Source organism: Rutilus rutilus (assembly GCF_951802725.1).
Source record: "Rutilus rutilus genome assembly, chromosome: 18".
Taxonomy (NCBI): Eukaryota; Metazoa; Chordata; class Actinopteri; order Cypriniformes; family Leuciscidae; genus Rutilus; species Rutilus rutilus.
Window position 1 is genome coordinate 16052292 of NC_140231.1, and position 24671 is coordinate 16076962.

Here is a 24671-nt window from a genome sequence, read left to right on the forward strand (position 1 = left end):
CCCCAAAACACAGCAATCAAAGTCATTCATCATTCAGATCATATCTAAATGACTGTCTGCGCCCTCTATGACACACACATACACAGAATTTGCTGTCTTTAAACACCTTTATTACCATGTTAACACCTGCTTACATAAAAAAAAAATGTTTGCATTATTACAAAACCATAGAAAAAAACCCCATTAAGACCTGTCGAAGAAAACAATCAATAACTTAAAAAAAACGTACAGAATACTCAGGTGTCAGAAGTCACACGAATCACAGTACATTCATTTTTAACTATTAACCTAAATAAACTTCCTGTGTTCAGCTGACAAATGACTGTCATGAGTATTCTCCAATACATGCATAAACATGTTCAAACTAAGGGCACGGTGTACAAAGGTGACGAGAAGGTTTTTTTGCGTGCGGATGGTTGTGAGTGAGTGAGTGTTTTACTGGGCCCTTCTAGACATCAGCATCTCTCTGATGTTGTCCTCCGCGTCTTTAACGCTGCGCTCCAGGTATGTCTTCTTTTGCTGTGGAGAAAACAAAGAGGAAAAGACTAAATTAAGTTAGCTGTAACTTCATATTCGGAAACATATTCTGAACACACCCTTTTACTCCCCAAACTGCGTGACAGAGCTGTTAAAATTCTTTTAAGATAAGATAAGAAGATCTTTTTTTGAATCAAGTTCAAAGACGGTTGTGACCAGACTTTAACTTTGATTGCTGCTCAGGATAAATCAGGTTAAAGGTTTCTCATTGTCTCTAAATACAAAAATCAGAACAGACTAGTGAGATTCTGTTAAAGGTGTTTGCATGCATGCTAGAGAAAGTGTGAATGTATTACGCAACGTGTGCCAGGATGTTTCATCACAGGCCAACACCTGGTTATTGGCCGAGATACTGTAGAGTAACAGGCCTCTACCTGAAGTCTTCCGGCAATGTGTTGCAAAATAAGTGAGTCAAATCAGTGCGCACACACAGAAAACCTTTGCCCAAGGCGATGTGGCACAATCTCATAAACACAATAAACAAGAAATTAGACATTTTCAACATACCACAAATGTTGTGCGACACATATAACATTAACAATCCATGTTTTAACCTTGTATCCCAATTTCACGGTCTGTGAGCGGTTAAAAAAGAACCGAAAGTGTGCTGTATTTTAATTGTATGTGGTTGTAGGTCGAAACGAGGCTTGTGTGCCCACATCTTTGTAATGATTTAAGTGGGCATGTGTTTACATCTGTAACCAAGCATCACTGCACATTAGCTCACTGCTGTCTGGGAATCCCACCCTTCCTCCATCCCCCCTCAGTGACGTATGAATAGCCTAATGCAGCTACGTTCTCAAAAACCGAATGAGATGTCAATAACCTTAAAGGGATAGTTCACTCAATGTTAATTCTGTCATAATTTACTCAACCTGTATGACGTGCGTTCATCTTCAAAACATAAATTATGACATTTTTAATGCAACATTAGGGATTTCTGACCTTCCATTGAAAGTCTGCCCACCAAAATGCTTCAAAAACGTTCATAAAGACTGTAAAAGTAGGCTTTAGGTGCGGTCAGATTTACTGCTGATCAGCAAATTTTAGATGACAAAATCCAGTCATTTCAATAGGAATTCACGCAATCTGGAATTCTTTGTGAGGGCGAAATATTTCCCCAAGCAGATTTCGCAAGTTGTTTAAGTGGATTTGCAAAGTTAACCAACACAAAGCTGCTTGCTTTGAAAGTCTTTTGGTCAACACAGCAAATCTGCATGACCAACTGAAGCCAATCCAAAACTTTATCAACTTTTTGAAGCGGTTTTGGTGTGGAATGGTCTTTCAATGGAGGGACATACATCTCCCAAGTTTCATTAAAAATACCTTCAATTGTGTTTCAAAGATGAACGAAAATCTTATAGGTTTGGAACAACATGAAGGCGAGTAACTGATGACTTTTCATTTTTGGGTGAACTATCCCTTTAAACCTTTGGTGGCTTGCCACAAAGAAAAGAGCAAACTACCTATTTCTGCTTTTAAATAACTTCTTGTTGTTCATTGGGGTTTGAATGCATTGTCTTGTTTTCCTAGTAACGGGCTCATGTGTTGACTATTGTATGAAAACAGGTATTTGGTTACGGTTTTATTCCCGCAAACAGACTTTCCATTCAAACTACGCCAAATGTGTCACAAATATGCAAAAAAAAAAGAATGCGGAGTGAGACAAATATCCAAACTCTGTCCTATAAATGCATGAGTCAATTGTTCATTGAAGTGGTGGTTTATTTTTGGAATATCATCCGGCTTGTTTGCGTACAAAGCTGCTCGCGTATGCCTATGTAGATACCGATGATACAGGTTACCAAAATGCTTGCTTGTTTTTCATGAGAGGGTGAGGTTTGATAATGGGGTTTTCACACCATGGCATCTGTTTTGTGATGAGTCTGCATGCCATAGTGAGAAAAATATTCCCTGAGCAAGCATGATAAGAGATATGATAACAATTGATATCACCTCTCAATTATGGACAGACTACAGAACACCACTTATTTATAGGTTGCAGTGCTAGGAAAGGCAGAAGAAAGGTCATGAAAATATTTAAGAGGGCAGAAAATGACACAGGAGGGAAAACAATAGCCAACAGGGGTGTGCAGAATGTTGCATTTCCCCCGCCATCGATCTGATAGAGTTGGAATGCGAGTGGTACAACACACTGATGACTTGTTTGGCTGCCTTTAAATATATATATTTTTTCATCCATTACCAAGGAATGTCACCACCATCAGAACACCCAGAATGCATGTACAGAAACATGATTATTCTGGGTTAAATGCAAAAAAAAATTCTATCAAAAGTACCACTCATCACTTATCCCTCAGTTTGTACAAACAAATGTAATTTTCACAGTATTACACTTAGAGTGGAAAATATATATACAATACTATTGAAAAGTTTGGGGTGAAAGAAGTGTCTTAGATATCACCAAGGCTGTATTTATTAGATACAGTAACATTGCAAAACATTACTTTAAAAAAAAAAAATGATTCATTAATACTTGATGCTTTTGAATGATGTCAAAGCTACATTTTCATCGTCAAAAATCTAGTCTTCAGGGTCACATGATCCATCAGAAATTTAATACATGTTGATTTGGTGCTCAAGAAGCATTTCTCATTATCAATGTTGAAAACAATTTTGCTTAATATTTTTGAAATCGTGATGCAATTTTTGCGTCATTGCTTGCTTATTTCTTTCCCCCAAAAAAAGTGACCCCAAACTTTTGAACAATAGTGTTTATGTTTTATTCGAGTTGTGAGCTTGTAGTCGGAACTGAATGTGTCCTGCAAAGTTATGGCAAGGAAACACGTTTTCATAATTCTGCATGCAAAAACACAAGAAGTGTGGCCTGTGCAGTCTGATTCCCAAGCAAATGACTCAGTTCTTTAAATAAATCATTCAAAAAGACACACAAACTTGGAAGTTACTGGTTTGAATCAGCATGACACATCCTTCATTGAATGAAGGAGCCGGCTGTACTGAAGAAGATAAAAAGTTTATTCCAGTGGTATGTTTACAGATTTATCTCATTTTGGGTGGGGCAGGCATGCCTAAAAAGAGCACAGGAGCACAAGCTGAAAAACTAAAGGGGGAATCCTGTTCCCTGTTTGCTCTGTGAATCATATGCAAAAGACAAGATGCTCCAGATACACATGGGAAATTCGGTGTAGTAATGTTTCATTCACTACTACATCCGTGTTTGGGAAGCTGAAACTAGCCGTTAAGTGTCTGCAGGAACAGAAATGATCCCAACTCAGTGGCACTTGCCTCCTACACAGCTCTGTTGAGCTGAGTGACAAACAATCAATCTTTTGACTACATGAATGCCCCGTTTGGTATATGTATGCGTGTGTCTTGCTCACTTTTGGACATCTCCACTAAGCTCTGAAATAGCACCATTTAAATGCTGATCTCTTTGATGAATCTGTCAAAGAATGCCAGACTCTAAAAAAATGTTGGTAATTTTTACAGAAAAATACTGTAAAAAACGCTAGGGTTAAAAATCTGTTATTTGGTTAACTTTAAGTTACCTTAACATACAATCTATGGTGAAAAAGGGTTTAACATCACATTAATTTTACTGTAAAATGCGTCAAATAATGTGTCAAATGTATGTTTTTTGCAAATAAACTTATAGAGGAAAAAAAAAAGTTGCATTCCCAAAAGGCCCCGGGTGAAACATCACATATTTTCACATAAATTGGTTTGTTTTATCTAACTACGAATTAGTAACGTTTATTACATAATTTTGATGTCATGCGTTACCCTGATGGTATTTTGTCTTTGTGTGCATGACCCTGTGAACCATCTATACACAAGTATTGATCATGTTTCATTCACTTAGGATGAACTTGGGATTAACCATCATGTGGCTTTCTGTTTTACCACCTCTATTATTAAGGTGGTTATTAGAATTCTAAGGTACAAAGAAGATTTGGGTAGATTATTAAAGTAGATTATATAATGGTATATTAAAGGCAGGGTAGGCAGGTTTTTTCTAAAAAACTTTTTCCCAAATTTGTTTAAACTGTCTTTATATACCAATACATAATTAAAATGTAAGTACTCTGAAAAGTTGTCTGTAGTCCTCTCAGGGCTGCAATAAACACAGCCACTTATTTCCATTCGGAACGAATAAAATGATTGGCTGGGCGACTTTCACTCTCTCTCGCTACCATGGCTACTACGCCTGCTGCCACAGGAGCTGCCCACATGCGCGCACCCGTTTGACTCGAGGAGGCGAAGAGGCACAGAAGCTAGGAAGAATCACAATTATGGCAGAGAAAGAGCAGTAAAAATTCCCAGTACCTGCATATACAGTCAGCAAAGGCAAACAAGGCAAAAAAAGGAAGACAGTATTCGAAAAGGATATGACCAAAAAGTCTTTGGATAAAGCAAGAAGTCAGACGAGAGTCAATATCGGCCAACAGTGCTTTCATCGTGGAAGCTCTTACATGCAAAACACCGTATATGTTATGAATCTTACACGAAATTCACCTTCATCACAGTGTAACTGATGGTAATGGGAAAACGTGTATCAATGCAACCTGTTTTTAGCTTTGCCTTATGTTACTAGCTCGTTACCGAATCAAACTCAATATATTTTAAATTTTACCAGTATCGATATGCTAGCTTGATAGTGAGTACTAACAGCCATGTTAGTTGTTTATATTCATAATGATAAAGTTAGGTATTTTATTACATGTGATTCTGACATGATGTCACTACATGCGTTCATGTGTTTTGGGGGCGTGGCTTTGGAAGGAGCCCAGAAGGGAGGGGGTGGGAGTGAATGGAATAAGTAGCTGTGTTTATCGCAGCCCTGAGAGGACTACAGACACTCGATTTTTATACTCTCTTTTTCAGAGTACTTACATTTTAATTATGTATTGGTATATAAAGACAGTTTAAACAAATTTGGGGAAAAGTTTTTTTTAGAAAAACATAATATATGTTTATATAACCTTTATATATATAAACCTATAAAAATGTTATACCTGCCTTTAACATAATATAATTTAATGAAATATACAGTAATAAGTTGAAAAATATGCCATCACGCACAGTGGGTATGGAAAGTATTCAGAACCCCTTAAATTTTTCACTCTTTGTTATATTGCAGCCATTTGCTAAAATCATTTAAGTTCTTTTTTTTTTTCTCATTATTGTACACTCAGCACCCCACATTGACAGAAAAACACAGAATTGTTGACATTTTTGCACATTTATTAAAAAAGAAAAACTGAAATATCACATGGTCCTAAGTATTCAGACCCTTTGCTGTGACACTCATATATTTAACTCAGGTGCTGTCCATTTCTTCTGATCATCCTTGAGATGGTTCTACACCTTCATTTGAGTCCAGCTGTGTTTGATTATACTGATTGGACTTGATTAGGAAAGCCACACACCTGTCTATATAAGACCTTACAGCTCACAGTGCATGTCAGAGCAAATGAGAATCATGAGGTCAAAGGAACTGCCTGAAGAGCTCAGAGACCGAATTGTGGCAAGGCACAGATCTGGCCAAGGTTACAAAAAAATTTCTGCTGCACTTAAGGTTCCTAAGAGCACAGTGGCCTCCATAATCCTTAAATGGAAGACGTTTGGGACGACCAGAACCCTTCCTAGAGCTGGCCGTCCGGCCAAACTGAGCTATCGGGGGAGAAGAGCCTTGGTGAGAGAGGTAAAGAAGAACCTAAAGATCACTGTGGCTGAGCTCCAGAGATGAAGTCGGGAGATGGGAGAAAGTTGTAGTAAGTCAACCATCACTGCAGCCATCCACCAGTTGGGGCTTTATGGCAGAGTGGCCCGACGGAAGCCACTCCTCAGTGCAAGACACATGAAAGCACACCTGAAGGACTCCAAGATGGTGATAAATAAGATTCTCTGGTCTGATGAGACCAAGATAGAACTTTTTGGCCTTAATTCTAAGCGGTATGTGTGGAGAAAACCAGGCACTGCTCATCACCTGTCCAATACAGTCTCAACAGTGAAGCATGGTGGTGGCAGCATCATGCTGTGGGGGTGTTTTTCAGCTGCAGGGACAGGACGACTGGTTGCAATCGAGGGAAAGATGAATGTGGCCAAGTAGAGGGATATCCTGGATGAAAACCTTCTCCAGAGTGCTCAGGACCTCAGACTGGGCCGAAGGTTTACCTTCCAACAAGACAATGACCCTAAGCACACAGCTAAAATAACGAAGGAGTGGCTTCACAACAACTCCGTGACTGTTCTTGAATGGCCCAGCCAGAGCCCTGACTTAAACCCAATTGAGCATCTCTGGAGAGACCTGAAAATGGCTGTCCACCAACGTTTACCATCCAACCTGACAGAACTGGAGAGGATCTGCAAGGAGGAATGGCAGAGGATACCCAAATCCAGGTGTGAAAACCTTGTTGCATCTTTCCCAAAAAGACTCATGGCTGTATTAGATCAAAAGGGTGCTTCTACTAAATACTGAGCAAAGGGTCTGAATACTTAGGACCATGTGATATTTCAGTTTTTCTTTTTTAATAAATGTGCAAAAATGTCAACAATTCTGTGTTTTTCTGTCAATATGAGGTGCTGTGTGTACAATAATGAGGAAAAAAAATGAACTTAAATGATTTTAGCAAATGGCTGCAATATAACAAAGAGTGAAAAATTTAAGGGGGTCTGAATACTTTCCGTACCCACTGTAATACCTGTAACGTTGTCATTATTTTTCAGTGAATTTCTGCCAACCACAGCTGCCAGTGTTTTTTTTAAGAAAAAGAAAACATTTCAGTTTTGGTTCTCTAAATCAAATCAAGACCATAATAAAACATCATAATACTAAAAAGTCACTCAAAATAACACAATCATATAAGATCAATGCACTAATTTCTGCACTAAACTGGTTATCATCAAAGAACCCAACAGCTAATGGGGGATTCCCCATTGCCCAAACACGCTGTGTTATGGAAACACTACTCTCCATGCGGATAATGATACCTCAGAAGACTGACCTTCCCAGAACAATGCGGAAGAAGGCACAAAGAGAGGTCTTGTGGCTCTCTCTTCTGCGGTTCTGTATGAATCGGACAGCAGAAGCCTTCATTGTTGTGGCCTGAATGGATCTTCTCATGGGAGTGAGGGCCGCCCATAGTGACTTCTGTCAGAACACAGATGACAGGGCAGATAGTCTGCGCAGACACTGCTGTAAAAGAGCCCTTTGTTGTTGCCGGCTCCGCTACAAAAGGCAGAGGTGACGCTTCTGAAAAGCGATGACCTGCCGCAAAGGCCAACAGAACGGATGAGCGGCAAAGAACAGCTGCAGATTTTCATATGCCAACATTCCACTTTAGCAAATCAAACATAAACAATTGCCAAAGGAATGTTGCTTTAGCGATATATAATTCTAGAGAAAAGAGGGTGGAAGATGCCTCAAAGGAATTCGTTCTGAAGAGAAAACACAAACTGGGTTTGAGTTGCACAGATGTTTGTCTTGCAGAAACAAAAGATGTATTCTTTAAAGTGCCATTGAAACAGGAACTGTAGCTGCACCGCCCCTGCAATATTTGTCTAAAGGCAAGACACAACAGGCAAAAAAATGTTTTTCATGCACACTTCAATTTTGAGATTCTGGCCTACTTGGCTTTTCCTAATGTGTTATTTCAGACTAGTGAAAAGTAAACATTCAAAATACTAGGGCTGCCCCCTAATATTTGACTTATCGTTAGTCGGCTAGAAGAGGCTTAGTCGACCAAAAATGAACAAATATTCTCAGATTATGTAATCCGTATGAAACGTGCATATAGGTGCGTCCACTACTGCAGAGATGACGAGTCAGCATCGTCAACTTAATCTCTGCAGCGGAAAACACAGAACACATTATCAATAAATTATTCAAATGTTTAGACCGTCTACTTGCTGTTTTTTCAAGACATTCATAATCATTACTTTTGGCAGTGCGCTGTGGCACTTGAGCGCTGATTAGGCTATGTATTATATTAAGGCTCATATGGCTTATTAATATACACGTGCGATTAGACGACTAATCGCTTACATGATCGACTACTAGTCGACTAGAAAAATCTTTAGTCGAGGGCAGCCCTACAAAATACACTTTTAAGTGTTTATTATATATACACTTAATCTGTTTGTGTCTATAGATTTCAAATTACAGTACATTTAGGGCTGTGAATCTTGGGGTAGACAGCAAATCGATTTGATTCACGATTATATGCTTTCGATTCGATTATCCCAGAACACAGCATTGGTTTGGATGTTCGGCAAGTACATCGCAAAATATATATATATATATATATATATTTTTTTTTTTTGTATCTTTAGGAAAAATTGACAGTGTGTATGCTTTGCGAACCAGGACTAAACGCATTATTTTCTTTTTTGGTCCAGACCAAAATAACAAAGTGTGAACACACCCTTAAACCTCCCGATCTGCTCGAGGACAGCTTTTGGACCGCCCCTTAGTCGAATTACACAGCGACCTTCATGGGACAAAGATTGCAACAAAAAGTTTTAGTTAGTTGTTAGTTTCATGCGTCTTTGTAGCTGGAGCTACTTTGTTTATGTATAGAGTCACGCAGGTACTATCGTCCTGCCCCTGTCATCCCATTTTAAACACTTACATCGGTTTTGCTCCATCCATGCAATTAATACGCATCCTTGAATAAGCGTAGTTTTAAATCAATCTGAGCTATAGAAATGTATCTTCATACTAAAATTACAAGTAAAGCTTCATGTTACAGGATTTTATCTATTTCCATGACTTTATCAATGGTTTGAGTGGTTTGACTAAAGACTATAGCACTATTGTGAGAGAGCTATCATTTGTAAATCTGTTAGCAGAGGCAGTTCTGAGGAGAGATCAAACACGGGCTGCTCTAAAACGGCTCAGAACGGAGAGCGAGCGCAATCCAGTGAAAGGCAGTAAAGAGTGCAGCGCGTATCTGTGAGGGAGATCTGTGGTTGCGAATCACGCCGCAGCGTCTCCATTAATACACGCATGTAATAATTTAATGCTTATATATTTTAAAGCATTGAATCGCTATCGAATTGCAATTCATTCGATTAAATTGATTATTGACTGAAACTAATTATTCACAATTCAAAAATCCATGTTTCAAGATCGATGCATATACATCATCAGGATTTGTAATGGATGCATCAAGGAAATGAGTGAATCATTACACCCCTAGTACATTTCTTTAAATGAGTTTTTTTCTTCAGCACTGGGCCAGAAATCTCGACTTTAGTACATACCAAATTTAGCTACATTCTGAGGGGTTTGTCATCTGCCTGATCTTATACATTTTATTCCTAAAAAATGGTGAATTATTATTTATTTTTTTGGCTGTTCACAGTATTTTCTGGTTTATGGGGTGACAAAAAGAGACATAAAAAATCCCTTCTTTTAAACATTTGAGACTAATAGGTCAAAAAAAAGAGAGATTTCTATTCTGGAAATGTATGCAAATTAGTCCATATTTAATCATTTAAGAAAACTTGTATACAATTTATTTTGCAATTCTTAATGTAATCAACCAACTGGGGAAGTATGGTGATATCTATTAGTTATTTTTACTCTATTCACCTGAGATGTCTTGCATTAAATCCTGCAAAAGAAAAACGGTAGTTTCGATTGTATTAACTATATGATTATTACAGTAACACCTACAGAACATTAAAGGGGTTAGGAATCCATAAAATTCAGTGGCGGCAATGTGGTGGACATCTTATATTACAAGCCAAAGTCCCCTCTCTACTTTGGGTTTTTATAGTCCAATATAAATTCATGTTTAATTTGATGTTTACACAGTTCCCAGGTTACAGACTTATGGAACATCAATAACCTCACACTATCAACAAGCAACTAATATCTCCCAATATCCGGCCATGTAGAGTTTTGGGGCAGTTGACCTGACGTTATATAATGTTAGTTAATCTAGCTGGCAGACATATATGAGGTTTTGTCAAAACTGCGCTTGTGATAGTCTAGTAATCATCAATAAGAATTGTTGAAAACTACAAATCGATCTTTAAACAATACTTTATTTGCATTATCTGTATAGTTTCCAGATGTTGCCGATTTTGTTTGTAACATACAGCATCGTTTAAAAGTTGGGGGGGGGGGGGGGGGGGGGGGGGGTTGGGACAGTAAGACGTAACTTTCTATTGATGAAATAATCAAAAAAAAAAAAAAACTTTTTTACAAAACTATTAAGCAGCACAACTGTTCAACGTTCATCTCACATTTTATATATTGTCTTAATACTGTCAATTATTTTTGGGCAGTCTTCAATGAAAGCATAATTCTGTGCCACTGCAGAGATCAAGAGTACAAAATCAAATGAGTTGCAGAGCGGCGGGTGTGAGGAGATCTATCAAGCGTCTCAAAGAAGATGTGGACATGAAAGTGCCATGTAAGGACATTTGTCCCCATGCACTGACACCCAAGCCATGCAACTAATTCTGCAGCATCTCCCTCCTGCTGCCACTGGAGTATTAATAACATGCTTCTCCCATCTTTCACTGCAAATGCAGCAAACAATACCCCGCTAAGACTCAGGGAACGGAGCTGACAGATCCATTACAGTCATGTCAACAGGTTTCTCTCACATGCTTCACTATAGACATGCTTCACCCCCCGCCGCGGGCACGAGGCCCATCTGCATCATGGGTCAACTATGACCTCATAATGGAACCAGCAGTGGGGTTATTGTCACCTCAGGAGTCATCAGTCATGTATGGGGATCACGAGGGTGGAGAGTGGGCCAAGGCGCTGCTCTGATGGTGACGACATCATGTTACCTCGTAACGAACTGCCTCGCATCCAGGCTGTGTGAATACGGAGGTCAAAGGAGCCATGAGTTCATTCGCCCCCTGAGATCTAAATGCGGTTCCAGTATGTACTAGGCGGAAAATGACAGCTATGTGTTTTGACTGTACACAGGCATTAAAAAAGCAAGGAGGCTTCTGAAACATTTGTGTGACTCAGGGGTTGCCTTTCAAACGCTAACAATCACCATCATTAAATTGGTGTCTTAAAAAACCAACAGATGATTATGACTTTTAGATAAGCAGAAAATACGCTTGTGCTTTGACAAAAAAAAAAATTCACAAAAATCTTATTATGAAGAAGTTTGATTTATATGACGAACAGATTTAATTTAGGCTTTTATTCACTAATAAACAAACATACAACACATCACTTATGGTAAACTAAACACAGAAGCTCATGTGTGCATCACATGTGTGTCATATGTTAGAACAAACTTGGATCTCGCGCATCACGCACAAGCGTTTCAGCTTATGTCTTTACCAAATGTGATGTGCTGCATGCGTGTCAATAATTTTAGATGTAAATAAAAGCCTAAATTAAATCAGTTCATCATAGGATGCAACCACGTGTCTTCACAAGACTTGGATTAAACCACCCCATTCATTTAGATTTATTTTACGACGACTTTATGACCTTTATGGATCGTCTGAGTTTTGGTTACCTGGACTTTCAATGGAGAAGCAGAAACCTTTCCATTTAAAAAATCTCAATTTGTATTTTTGAAAATGAACAAATCTTATTGGTTTGAAACAACATGGGTGAGTAAATAATGACTGTCCCTTTAAGATAAATGATAAAGTTTGTAAGAATGTTCCTAAGTGCAAGTACAAGTTGGAGGTTATCCTAACCATAAGAGGTTAGTTTCGATGATTTTTAAGAACATTCTTTTCATGAATTTAAATTCTTACTTTTTGTATTAAGAAAGGTTTTTGGGAATGCAAAATGTTCTTAAATGTATTCTTAAATAAAAAATTTTTTTTTTTAAAAATAGAGAATTCTTCATGAATCTAGCCCCTGGCCACCATGAGATACGTGACGGTCACAGTGAAATCAAAAAAAAATCTGTAGTCGTTTTTTACGAGATACTTCTTCCACTGGGGTTGGGCTTCATCACATGTTGCGCTCTCACTCACTCTCTGTTGAGGGAAGCCCTGGGCCTCGTTCCAGATGTCACCAGCCCTGCATTTATTCACAATGATGTCACGACCGAGCCTGGAATTACACCCAAACTGCCCAGTGCACCGAAGCCAAAGACAGACAGGCCCAGACACGGTGCAGAACACACGCTCCGGGCCAGAACACACACAAAGCTCAGACATACTGTATATGAGTGAACGCCTATGATCTCACAGCCCTAATTTACAATTCAGGTATATTTCCTTTAAACTCATTTTCCCTTTTCAATGAAGAGTTCCTGCAAAATAAACATGCAAAGTAATGCAAAGTTGGGATCTAAATGAGTAATTGATTAGAGAGTAAATACATTTTTCAAACTATGCAAATTGATCAGCCTTAACAAGGAAATACATTTTCCACATCACTTTGACGTCAAATATACGCAGTGCCACTCAAAGGAAAGCACATTTTATTACAGGCAAATAGGCTAAATTTCACCAATTATTGTTTGATATGACACAAACCCTATGAGACAAATATGTCTACTTGCAAAGAATATCGTATGGCAAAAGTTGCATGTCGCAATTAACGGTAGAGAAGTTCATTATCAAATGCAGTACTTATTCTGACAATACACAAATTCAGAAGCAGCTCAAGTTTATACATTATCATTCAGACGTTTGGGATCAGTTTTTGAAAGCTTATCTTATTTTCACCAAGACTGCACTGTGATGCAAAGCTGAATTTTCAGCATCATTACTCCAGTCTTCAGTGTCACATGATCCTTCAATCCTTCTAATATGATGATTTGCTGATCAAGAAACATTTTTTATTAATATCAATGTTGAAAACAGTTGTGCTGCTTAATATTTTTGTGGAAACTGAGCTACAAAATTAAATTAAATTTGCCAATGTCTATTACCAGGAACCCGTGGCTCAAATGATCAAGACAAAAGAAAACAAGAAAAGAAAGAAAGAAAGAAAGAAAGAAAGACGATTTAGTTTCTTATACTCCTTATATGTAAAAAGATGCTAGATAATGTTTATAGCCAAAGGGTAAATACTTGCACAAGGTCATGTCATGATCTATATTGTCAACACAGACTCAGACCTGGAAAGAGATGAAGAAACGACTGCATGACACATCAGACCCAGACGAAAGGGGAACTAGACTACTGTACCTGATCTACAAAGGCCCCGTTTACACCTGGTGTTAAGATGTGTTTTGTTTGATCGGATCACAAGTAGACGAGGCAGACACATACCTGTTTACACCTGGTGTTTTAATCTGTCTCTTTTGTCCACTTTCAGCCACTTCTGTCCTGATTTCTTTGAGGGGAGGGTCTATGGGTCTTAGATCTTTCGATCTAACGGACGAAATAAGCTCGGGCAATTTACACATGAACGCGAAAGGAAACGAAGGAAAACAAACGGAGAGCAGTAGGTTTTTCGTCTTCAAACCAAACTTGGGTCTTCAGTCGACAGTTTAAATCCATCTGAATAGAGCGCTTCCCATAATGTTTACGCGATAAGGTTAGTAGATTGAGAGTAGGCAATCTTTTGTGGCTGTTCAAACGCATTCGACCACATGAGCGTTTCCACTAGGAAAGCAATCCGGTCAAAACGCTTCTTAATGCAAGGTGTAAACAGGGCCAAAATGTCTCGCATGTGCCTGTGTTTCACTGCATCACAGGTCACTGTGGTTCCCTTCATCTCTTTATTTATACACTCATATCAAGGTGAAGTTCATCTGCACTGATATCTCACATTCTGCTGAAAATATGACCCATGCAGATGATTTACCACAAGGGAGAAATTACATTTCTCATTGTCAACACAGTTAACATGAGGTGGGATAATACTGAAAGATGAGTGACGTTTTCAGTAATTCACAGTAATTCAGTTATTCAGTTTATTCAGTCTGATAAGACATATGGATCCTCTATAAAGCATCTCTAAACCAACACTGTGCATTGTGAGATAAAGTTAACAGTATCTTTAGAACACGACTTTAAATTCCCATCATGCGGAAATACACTTCCTCCCATTCTTCTCATGAACTTGCAAAGTTTTAAAATATCTTTCCCTCATGCAAAATCCACAGAAGGTCTCATGGTATGACACCTCGATGACAGGCTGCGCTGGTTTATTAAAACTTCTCGCCTGACGGGGGTCATATCTTCAGTAAGAAAAATAAAATGGAAAAATGATAAAGGGATGTTGCCAGTAAAAGCCTGCTGCTTTCCCTTGATGTCATGTAGTTTAAAAATAACTGCACTGATCTGAAATCTGTTTGAAATAGGAGGCTGTTGTGTCAGAAACAGGACCTCCCATGAGGCCACAGGTGGTCACAAACACACCTGAAATTCAGGAAAACACCTGAACAGATGCCTTTTCACTCTTGTCATGAACGATGACATCAGTGAAACATGTGAACTTTGTCTGAACACATTTGTTCATGCAAGTTTAAAATCTGTTTCATGAGGTATGACATGTAGCTGCAGTGCCAAGCAACTCTGAGAAGAGTCAAGTTTTAAATAGGAAAAATATCGAAACTCTTTGGTCATTTTTTTGAGAGAGATGCTAATGGTCTTGATTCAATGATCTCTGCTAAGCTATGCTAAAAGTGGTACCGCCAGACCCGGAGATCGGCTGAATGGATTCGAAAACGGTAAAACTCAACTGTTTAACTCTGGGGGAGGTGTAAAATGAGCCTATTTCCAAAAAAAGTGGAGTATCCCTTTAAAACTGCAGTGAACCAAAGACAGTCTCAATAACACTGTTTGAAATTGCAGGTGTTTCTAACGTCACAAACTACCTTGTAACCAATCAAGTCAACGTGTGATCGTCAACAAGTGGATCTCGGAGCTGGTGTGAGTGATTGGAGGCAGGGCTAATTTGCATATTAATAGAACCACGTATACTGAATGAGGCAATGGTGTAGAGTTACATTCAAGCTATTTTAAGGCATGAAGAAATAAAATTCAAGGAAAAAACTTGTACATTTGCCATTTTGGTGATCAAGGATGAGTTTTAAGGGATACAATTATTGACTACATGGGGACTTTAAAGTTTTCCTATTATATTCTATGTTATGAAAATGCTACAAACTTAAAGTCATGCACATTTTTCCATTTTACAAAACAGGTTGTCTTAATAGTGAGCAGGTTAGCGTTAAACCATCCAAGAGAGAAAAGAGTGCATTAATTTTCATTATACCATGGTCTGTTTGAATAGTTGATTCTGATGGTGGGCAATAAAACCGTTTAATGCACAGGTAGTTCTAGTCATTTTAATCACATTTCTATATTATTTTGCTGCTTTCATTGGAGCACAAATCCGCACACAGAAATCGGAGATAGTGCTACGCACACAGAGAAATATTTAGGAGCACAAAAACTTAACGCTTTTATTGATAAAATAGATTCACTACTGAATCGATACATTATATTTCTTAGCAACGATGATTTAAAGTGATTAAAGTGCTTCGCATCAGGATGTTTCTTTGCCTCCACGTCGTGCATTAACATCGTTTAATGCACAGCTAGCCATGGATTATCCCTTACGTATAATATGTATTTTGTAAATGGTTGAGTGTCAAACTTACACCACTATTCAAAGGTTTGGTCTCAGTAACAATCTGTCATGCTCACCAAGACAAAATCAAAAATACAGTAAAACAGCAAAATTGTATAAATATGTTATACAATAAATATGATCACATTTTAAAATAACTGTTTTCGACTTAAATATATTTTAAAATGTCATTTATCTTCACTGTCACATGAATCATGATCCATTAGAAATCATTCTAATATGCTGATTTGCTGCTCAAGAAACATTTCGTATTATTATTATTATCAATGTTGAAAGCAGTTGTGTTGCTTAATTTTTGTGGAAAACATTGTTTTAGGATTCAGAAAACTGATAAGAAAACCATTTATTTAAAATAGAAATCTTCTGTAACATTATAAATGTCTTTACTGTCTCTTTTGATCAATTTAATACATCTTTGCTGAATAAAAGTGTTAATTAAATATAAAAATCTTACAGAACTTACTTTTACACAATATTGGACACAAGAAATTATATTTTAGAAAAAGCAACTGTGACAGGGTTATAACTAACATTTATAAGAAAAATATATTATAGTAATAAGTATATTTCAGAAATAATAAAATAGAACAGTTCACTTAAAATTTTTCCTAGAGTATTATTTATGAAAATTTCGAACCGAGTAGCTGCTACTTTAAATAGAAGGCTGGTGATCTCAGAAAACCTGAGACAATCTACGATTCAACACCCCACGAAAGGGAAACATGATGCGACACTGGATCAATTGCAGTCATTTTCATAGAGGCCCACACGTAGATGATGACGACGATGACATTTGTCATCACAATTTCCTTATAATGTGGTCTTGCTAAGTCAAATCAAGAATGAACACATCAGCCCTTTCACTGAATGTTTTTCAGACCACCTACAAAGTTCCAGTGCAACTTTTTCACTGACTATAATAATTGTCAAAGGAGTGCGAATTTCACAAAACATTTAGAAGGTATTTTACAAAAAACAAACATGGGGGGTTGGCGCTGCATTATTCACAAATAAAGACTTCAGGTCAAATAAAGCAAAAGGGGGGTGTAAGGATGACGGCTCTAATAATGTGACATGCAGCATGTGGATGTTTGTGAGAAGATAAGTATATCATGAGGGCCATGCAGCTCATGTGGTTTTTACAATAGTGACGGGAACGCTGTGATGTATGCCCATCATTTTTACCACACATACCCCCCACGATCGCACCAAGGAGCTAAAACAAGCCTGGGGGCTTTTCCACCCACAAACAACAAGTGTGAAATTCTGATTGCATTTGCAAAACTGTGGGTGAAGCATTTGGGGGGGGGGGTGGCATAACCACACAAGCATTTCAGTTTCTGAGCATGCTACAGTAATGCCTGCTGTGTAAACACTTAAAAGCTACACAGATACATCATAGAAGTTCTCTTATCTATTATCTTATTCATTCATTAGCATTCCATTATTTCAACATTTTTTTTACTTCTTTGAATGTGGCCTTTGCCTTTTAATTACATATACATTTTATATCTGTAAACCTAGTTTCTTCTAATGGTATTAATTATCTTTGTAATAGAACCTTGATAAAAAAAAAAATTCAACAATCTAACTGCTTTCTGATACTGTCTTTTTGAAATTCAAGAAGAGAGAAAAGAAATGGTAAAAATCACACAACAAATACAAGATACTAGACTGTTTACACCTGGTATTAACATCCGTCTCGGGTGATTGGATCAGAAGTGGTCAACCACTTACACCACATGCACTTCAAAAGCAATTCCTGTGAACGCTTGTGATTGGATTTCTTCAAAGGGAGGGTCTTTCATTTCATGAGTGCATCCATTACTAAAAGTCACTGTATGTTCATTACTGCTCAAAAATGTGGGTTTGTACGATTTTTTTATGTTTTTGAAAGAAGTCTCTTATGCTCACCAAGGCTGTATTTATTTGATCAAATATATAAAACAGTAATATTGTGAAATAATATTACATTTTAAACCATTACTCCAGTTATCAGTGTCACATGATCCTTCAGGAATCATTCTAATATGCTGATTTGCTGCTCAAGAAACAATTCTTATTATCAATTGTAAAAATCAGTTGTGCTGCTAAATATATTTGTAGAAACCATGATAGATTTTTTAATGGAAATCTTTTGTAACATTATAAATGTCTTTACTGTCATTGAAATTTCGTCATGAATTCGAGCTTATCACATTCAAGTGATTTCTTGTCTGAAAGAATAGGAATCATGGAGGACCCTGGGCTTATTCTTGCCTATTTATTGGGAAAATCTTATTAAAGCCGTAATGATATTTAGCGTACCATGATTCACTGACAACCTATAAACACTCCCCGCGCTATCTAGATAGTGAGCTTGCTGACAATTCTGGAATTTCAGTCAAATACAGGCTATTTTTGCTGTGTATAAAACATACAATATGCTTTAAATGACTATTCATAAATATGCACTACTTTAACAACAAGACAAGGGGATGCAGCTGTTGTGGAAAAAAAATTGTAAAGAAAACCAGTCACAGCACCAATCGTTCTCCGGCCAACTTGAGAAGTTGGGTATCAAAATGATCCTCAAGCTTCCCAGTGGTAAATACGACTTGAGAGGGCGTTCATGCATTTGGCATTCTGAAGTTGTTCTGTTTAAACTCTATATCTATGAAATTCTACCAATTTTCAAGTAACAATACATTAACAGCTAATTTTATTAGCATTTATTCTACAAATGCATTGTGTCACATGCCACACCTCTAAAATGTAGCTTTAGTGACTGCATTGCAAAACGCTTTGGACCTTATTTACACCTGTATTTCTTTATCATAGGCCACTTGTGAGAGATGGACGTTAATACCAGGTGTAAGTAACACAGTTCTGAGGTGCTTGACAGGGTGTAACTGTCTGAGAAAGATGCTTTATATGTTTCCGTGCTCCTAACTTACCTCAAGCTCCTTGATCTTCTCATCTGCCGTCTTCTGCTTTTCCAAAAGCTGTTTGGTGATCTCATCTTTTGACTGTAAAATGAACCTGGAAAAAGTGAGGAGAAGGAGGTCAAAATAATCAACAAAAAAGGTCTCATTCAGGCACAGAATTTACACCAACAGAAATGTACATACATGCGTCCTGCTCCCTCAAACATGTGAGTGGTGTCAGGGAGTGAAGTGATCTCTGCATGCGTGAGGTTGGCGTGCTTCTTCATACGGCTCAGCTGTTCGACCTGCAGGTCTGCCAGCTTCACCTTCTGCTGGGTGTCAATCATTTTAGCCTGCAACTCTGCAAAGGCCTGTGGCATACAGATGTTAAAACATGTTTATTGGAAGCGAATGAGAGTTATTAAAGAGAAACCCGGGAGAGGGTTTATACTACATACTCGACTATGAATGAAAGTGCAGAAATAACAGAAACTTAAAAGTTTAGACTAGAATCTCTACTTTTGCTAAAGGTTTACAATGGTAACCATAGACTTAACCATATAACGTAGTTACAAACAGCCTGCAACAGTCAAAATACAAAAAAGAATTTAAGAAAATGACAAGACATATTTTGAAAGCCTCTTACACAATTTTATGTATTTATACATATTAATTTAAAAAGGATTTACAGTAGATACTAAACGCGTAAAATGATATTTTGACTTTATATCAAAAATAAAAAATAAATACAAAAATTAAAAGGTTTCTTATACACCGAGGTTACATATTGCCATTTCACATTGCTCTTACAGTTCCATTCCAAAATTCTGATCTACCTTAGTTTAAAAAATACCTTTATTCGCTATTTTATCGTGACGAAGTAATAAACCCGTTTAGTTTCTGTGAAAAAACCTGTAAACCACCGTTTACCTTCTTCAACTCGAGGTCCACGGGAGCCGCCATGATGCTGAGAGAAGAATGAGTCACCGCGCATGCGTTAAACAAAGAGCTAGTTGCAAAACCTAGTGAGAGACCTACATAAACAGCATTTTCGGTTTCGAAATATCAGCTGATGGGCAAAAATGCTCTCTAGGTAGGCAGCACTGTAGGATTTTAGGCACTACCTCAGTCTCAAAATAGTGCAGGCCAGGAATAACAGTGCACGAGTCTTTTCATATTTAATGTTTATGTGTAATGCTGTTACAAAGGCCAAAGTCACATATGCTTACAATACATATACAATGCTTTTTCTACTTTTACAGCCTAGTTTGCACTACTTCTAGAATGTTTCACCTCAGTGTAACATTGCTAGAGAAAATATTTGTAATTATCAGCATGTTTTTTTGTCTTGTAAAGTCATGTATGTTCACACTGCTTCTTCTGCCATGTGGGATTTAAACTACAGTAAACCAACTTTAGGCTTTGGACTTGAGCATACTAAACAAAATGAGTATATCAGATGAGTACATAACATTTCTTTACTCACCCCGGTGACCCCTCAATAATATAACCTTTCAACGTGTACATAACCAACATATCCCTACTCAAAGCACTAAAATAAATAAATATACAGGGTGGGCCATTTATATGGATACACCGTAATAACATGGGAATGGTTGGTGATATTAAAGTCCTGTTTGTGGCACATTAGTATATGTGATGGTCACCACCCATCTTGAGGAGTTTTCCCCCTCACATATACTAATGTGCCACAAACAGGACTTTAATATCACCAACCATTCCCATGTTATTACGGTGTATCCATATAAATGGCCCACCCTGTATATTGCACAAGTTTACAAATATGCTGCCAGACCTGCATCTTTCCCAGTTTCCAATATAAACACTAAAAACATGATCACAGACTCACAATGTGACAATAATTGTTTATTAAAGTCAAACAACAGTAATATCATTGATGGAAAATGTTTGGTTATCATTGCTTGAAATTAGTCAATTAAATAGTGTTATTTTGTTACACATAGTACTTCAAAAAATGCTTTGATTAAAATTCTCAATTTTATTTAACTTAATTTAAGCTACACTTTCTCAGTAATACAGATACAAGACCTACAGAGCCCTGCCTCTGACAATCCTCCATTTTTTGAGCTCTGTAAATCAGTTTTTCACAGTTTAGCAGTAATATTATTGAAACCTTATTGGAGGGTCTTCCATATATGATTGTAAAGTCTGTGATGCAACTTCAGTCCTATTAGAACATTTTTTGATTGTATCTAGCGATAATAAATACCCATACAATAAAAACACATTTACAAAACTTACAGTGCATTCAGTACACAAAATCGTTACGTATCAAAATAAATACTAATATATTATAAATAAATAATTACAAATGCTTTGTGGCGTTTCTGACAGTACTATAGATTCAGAATGATGGGATAAACCAGAAACACCTATTTTAAAAATAAATAAATAAGCAACGAATAAAAAAGCAACTTGATTGATGTTGCAATACATTCATCCGGTTAAGTCCTCTCTGTATGTTCTCCAGGTGGAAGAACATTGTTCTGTACAAGGAAGCAGTGTTCAAAACGTCCTTCATGCCAATGTAGACAGCCCCCATAATTGCAGGACATCAGGTATGTACGATCCATTTGAAAGGAGAGAAAGAATTTTTGAAAAGTAATGATAACGACTGGAAAAATGTAGAAATGATGCCCCTGCTCCTCAGCCATAATGCCATCTATCCATGGGTCACGTGTTGTTTTGACTTTCTTCATCCTGTAAAACAACAATCAATATTATAAAAAATATTATATAAAGAATTATAATGTATGTATGTATATATATATATATATACAGTATGTGTGTGTGTATATGTGTATGTATATATATATATATATATATATATATGTACACACACAGACACACACACACATGTATATAATATATATAAATATAATAATATAAATACACACATATTACATAAATACAAACTTTTACGTTAGATGCGATTAATCGATTTGCCAGCACTAATATATATATTATATTTAACAAATAATAGACAAATTTAAGCATTCATTGAGAACTATTTACCTTTCTTTCCTCATCACTACTATATTGACATTGCCTCAAGTTTGACCTTTTCTTCACTTTCTACATCAGCGTCATCTTTTTTGTGATACCTGTAAGAACAGAATGCGGAATATCTTAGGAAGTTTGTAAAACATTAACAGTTTAATGATTGAGAATAATACAAAGCTGATTCATGGTGACATACCTCAGTGCCAGCAGAATAGCAATGATTGCGAGACACATGAGGGACAGAACCACTGCTATGACAGCTAGAGCTGTGGTCCTGCTGTAACGCTGTTCCACCTTAGCTGATGGTAGGGTGAATAAATGACATCTCTCCCCCGAGTAACCTGCTTCACATCTGGAAGAAAGATCATTCAAAAAGTTCAAAATCAGTGCAACTGGAGAGAGATCAGTTCATTTAGATTCAGTTCCTATTCTATAAAAGCAATAATTATGTTGTCTATTATTGTTCTACTTAATTTTGTGCTATTCTGAGCTACTGTTGAAACTGTATCTTGTATCATTGCTGATATTGTTGGTTTCTTATGATTAACTGCATGTCTTTTAATCGTTCCTCATTTGTAAGGTGCTTTGGATAAAAGCGTCTGCTAAATTAATAAATGTCAAGCCTTTGCTAAACAACTATTTTACATTTACGCATTAGGCAAATGCTTTTATCCAAAGCGACGGTACACATTTTACATTCTAATCAGTTCTTGCTTTCCCGGGGAATCGAACCCATGACATTACGCTCTACTGTTTGAGCTACAGGAAAGCCAACTATCAGGTGGAACGACAAATTTATTTATTTTTATCAACAAAAGGTGGAAAAAGAACAAACGCACTGCATGAAACTCACACACAAGAATGAATGTGCAACTCCTTCAGATGCTGACACACTCCATGAATGCAGAAATCTTTGTATTCCCCGAGGCAGGGGTTATTCTTTCTCCCCTTGCCTTTTCCTTTGCCCCTCCTTTTTCCTTTTCTTGTCTTCTTCTCAGTTGTGGGCATCACCGACGGATGTTTGGGTTTGGTGGAAAATGCCACTGTTGAGCAAGAAAGGACAGTGATGTCAGTCCGTGATGATCTAATATCTAATTACAGGTCTTACACACTCATTGAATAAAAATGTTACTTGCATTTCCTGCAGAAGTACACAACACTTTATAATAAAATATGATATCATATTTTATATGATTTGTTAATACAATTTAACAGAAGTGCCCATACTGTCATTCCAAAATCTGCCTTATTTATTTATTTTGTTGAGTACTTGTTGTGTAAAATAGTGTTTATTGAAATTCATAAGATATTGGTATCAGCTTTGGGCATTAAAAACATATTAGTTGACCACTTAAAATAGTGCTGGCAAATCGATTAATCGTGATAATATCATATATGTATGAACACAAACGTTTAAGTTATATGCGATTTATCGCGATTGATCAATTTGACAGCACTAACTTTAAAAAATAATAATAATACATTCAGTAAAAAGAAGCAACTCTACCTTTTGGCACGTTAAGGTCACCGTCATAATCTCCAGAGAGATAATCATCCTCATAATATTCATCATCTCCATCATCACGATACACATTTGTCTCATTGTGGACCTGGTGGCCTGATGGGTTTGTTTTCTCTACAGTGTGAAAGAGGTTGACCACTGTTGTTCTGGGTTTGCCACTCTCATACCTGTCCACAGAGGCGCCACTGCACACCTTGAGTAACACTGGAACAGAACAAGACACTTTTTATATATCTAAAACACATATGTTGTGTATCTTAGTAGATACAGTAAATATGTAGAAGATAAACACAATGGCAATAAAGCTGGTGGTGATTAGATACAGTGTATCATGTAAAATGTAAAATAAATCACGAATAGATAGGGAACAAAACCAGTAATGTGTCCAAAGTGGTTAGATTAACACTGAAGCAAGAAATCATTATTTTAAAAGTAAAAAATATGCACTCGTAGGCCTAACGTTACTCCTATAAGAGCCCCATACCAAGTGCCACATATTGGGCAGGTCCGCGTGAAAGTTATAACAGCATATTTTATTAAAAAGCCATTGTTTTAAACACTCACCGAGACAATAGGAGAGAACGATCAATATCCGCAACTTATCCATATTCCTTTTTAAGTACAATCCGAGATATTGGAAGATCAGAAGTTGGTCTCACTGAACCTCCGTGCCTCCAGCACCGACCGCGACCTGCACGCAAATGCGCGTGCTGGCGACTGTGTCAAAAGGCTCGTGCTGCGAGCTGAAATCAAGAGCGCGCGCCGATGGTTATATAGACCTACGAGTACGACGCCGACACACATACATATTTCCTTATGAATCACTGTCCAGCCACACCTAATCAATCACCAGAATAAAAAGCCAACGCTTAAATTGAGGTAGATTGATTCATAATTTGTCAAGTCGTTAATATGAGGGGGGATAAGTAGTGTTACTGATGTTTTATTGTCCAGTAGTTAATAAATCCATTTTTATATTGTAACTAACGTTAGTTGCTAGGTGAAGATGGTTTACCTACTATCATGTTCCAAAACCATATTAAACTTAAACTGTTATGACCAACTCGTTGCTGGTTTGGTCATTGTCCACAGATTTGAAACTGCTATACGTGCTTAAACT

At 37.2% G+C, this 24671-nt stretch overlaps 2 protein-coding genes across 2 annotated transcripts; both read right to left on the reverse strand.

Moving 5' to 3' along the window:
• Nucleotides 1-88: 88 nt before the first annotated feature.
• pfdn1 (prefoldin subunit 1) lies at nucleotides 89-19985 on the reverse strand. The gene is made up of 4 exons (XM_084387114.1): nucleotides 19915-19985; nucleotides 19189-19355; nucleotides 19015-19099; nucleotides 89-519 (listed from the first exon to the last, which is right to left on the reverse strand). Exons 1-4 carry the CDS (start codon nucleotides 19945-19947, stop codon nucleotides 436-438), a joined length of 369 nt encoding a protein of 122 aa, XP_084243240.1. The 5' UTR covers nucleotides 19948-19985; the 3' UTR covers nucleotides 89-435.
• An 872-nt stretch (nucleotides 19986-20857) lies between these two features.
• On the reverse strand, nucleotides 20858-24298 carry hbegfb (heparin-binding EGF-like growth factor b). The gene is made up of 6 exons (XM_084386244.1): nucleotides 24116-24298; nucleotides 23537-23755; nucleotides 22883-23072; nucleotides 22226-22381; nucleotides 22042-22130; nucleotides 20858-21726 (listed from the first exon to the last, which is right to left on the reverse strand). Exons 1-5 carry the CDS (start codon nucleotides 24156-24158, stop codon nucleotides 22061-22063), a joined length of 678 nt encoding a protein of 225 aa, XP_084242370.1. The 5' UTR covers nucleotides 24159-24298; the 3' UTR covers nucleotides 20858-21726; nucleotides 22042-22060.
• Nucleotides 24299-24671: the final 373 nt, after the last annotated feature.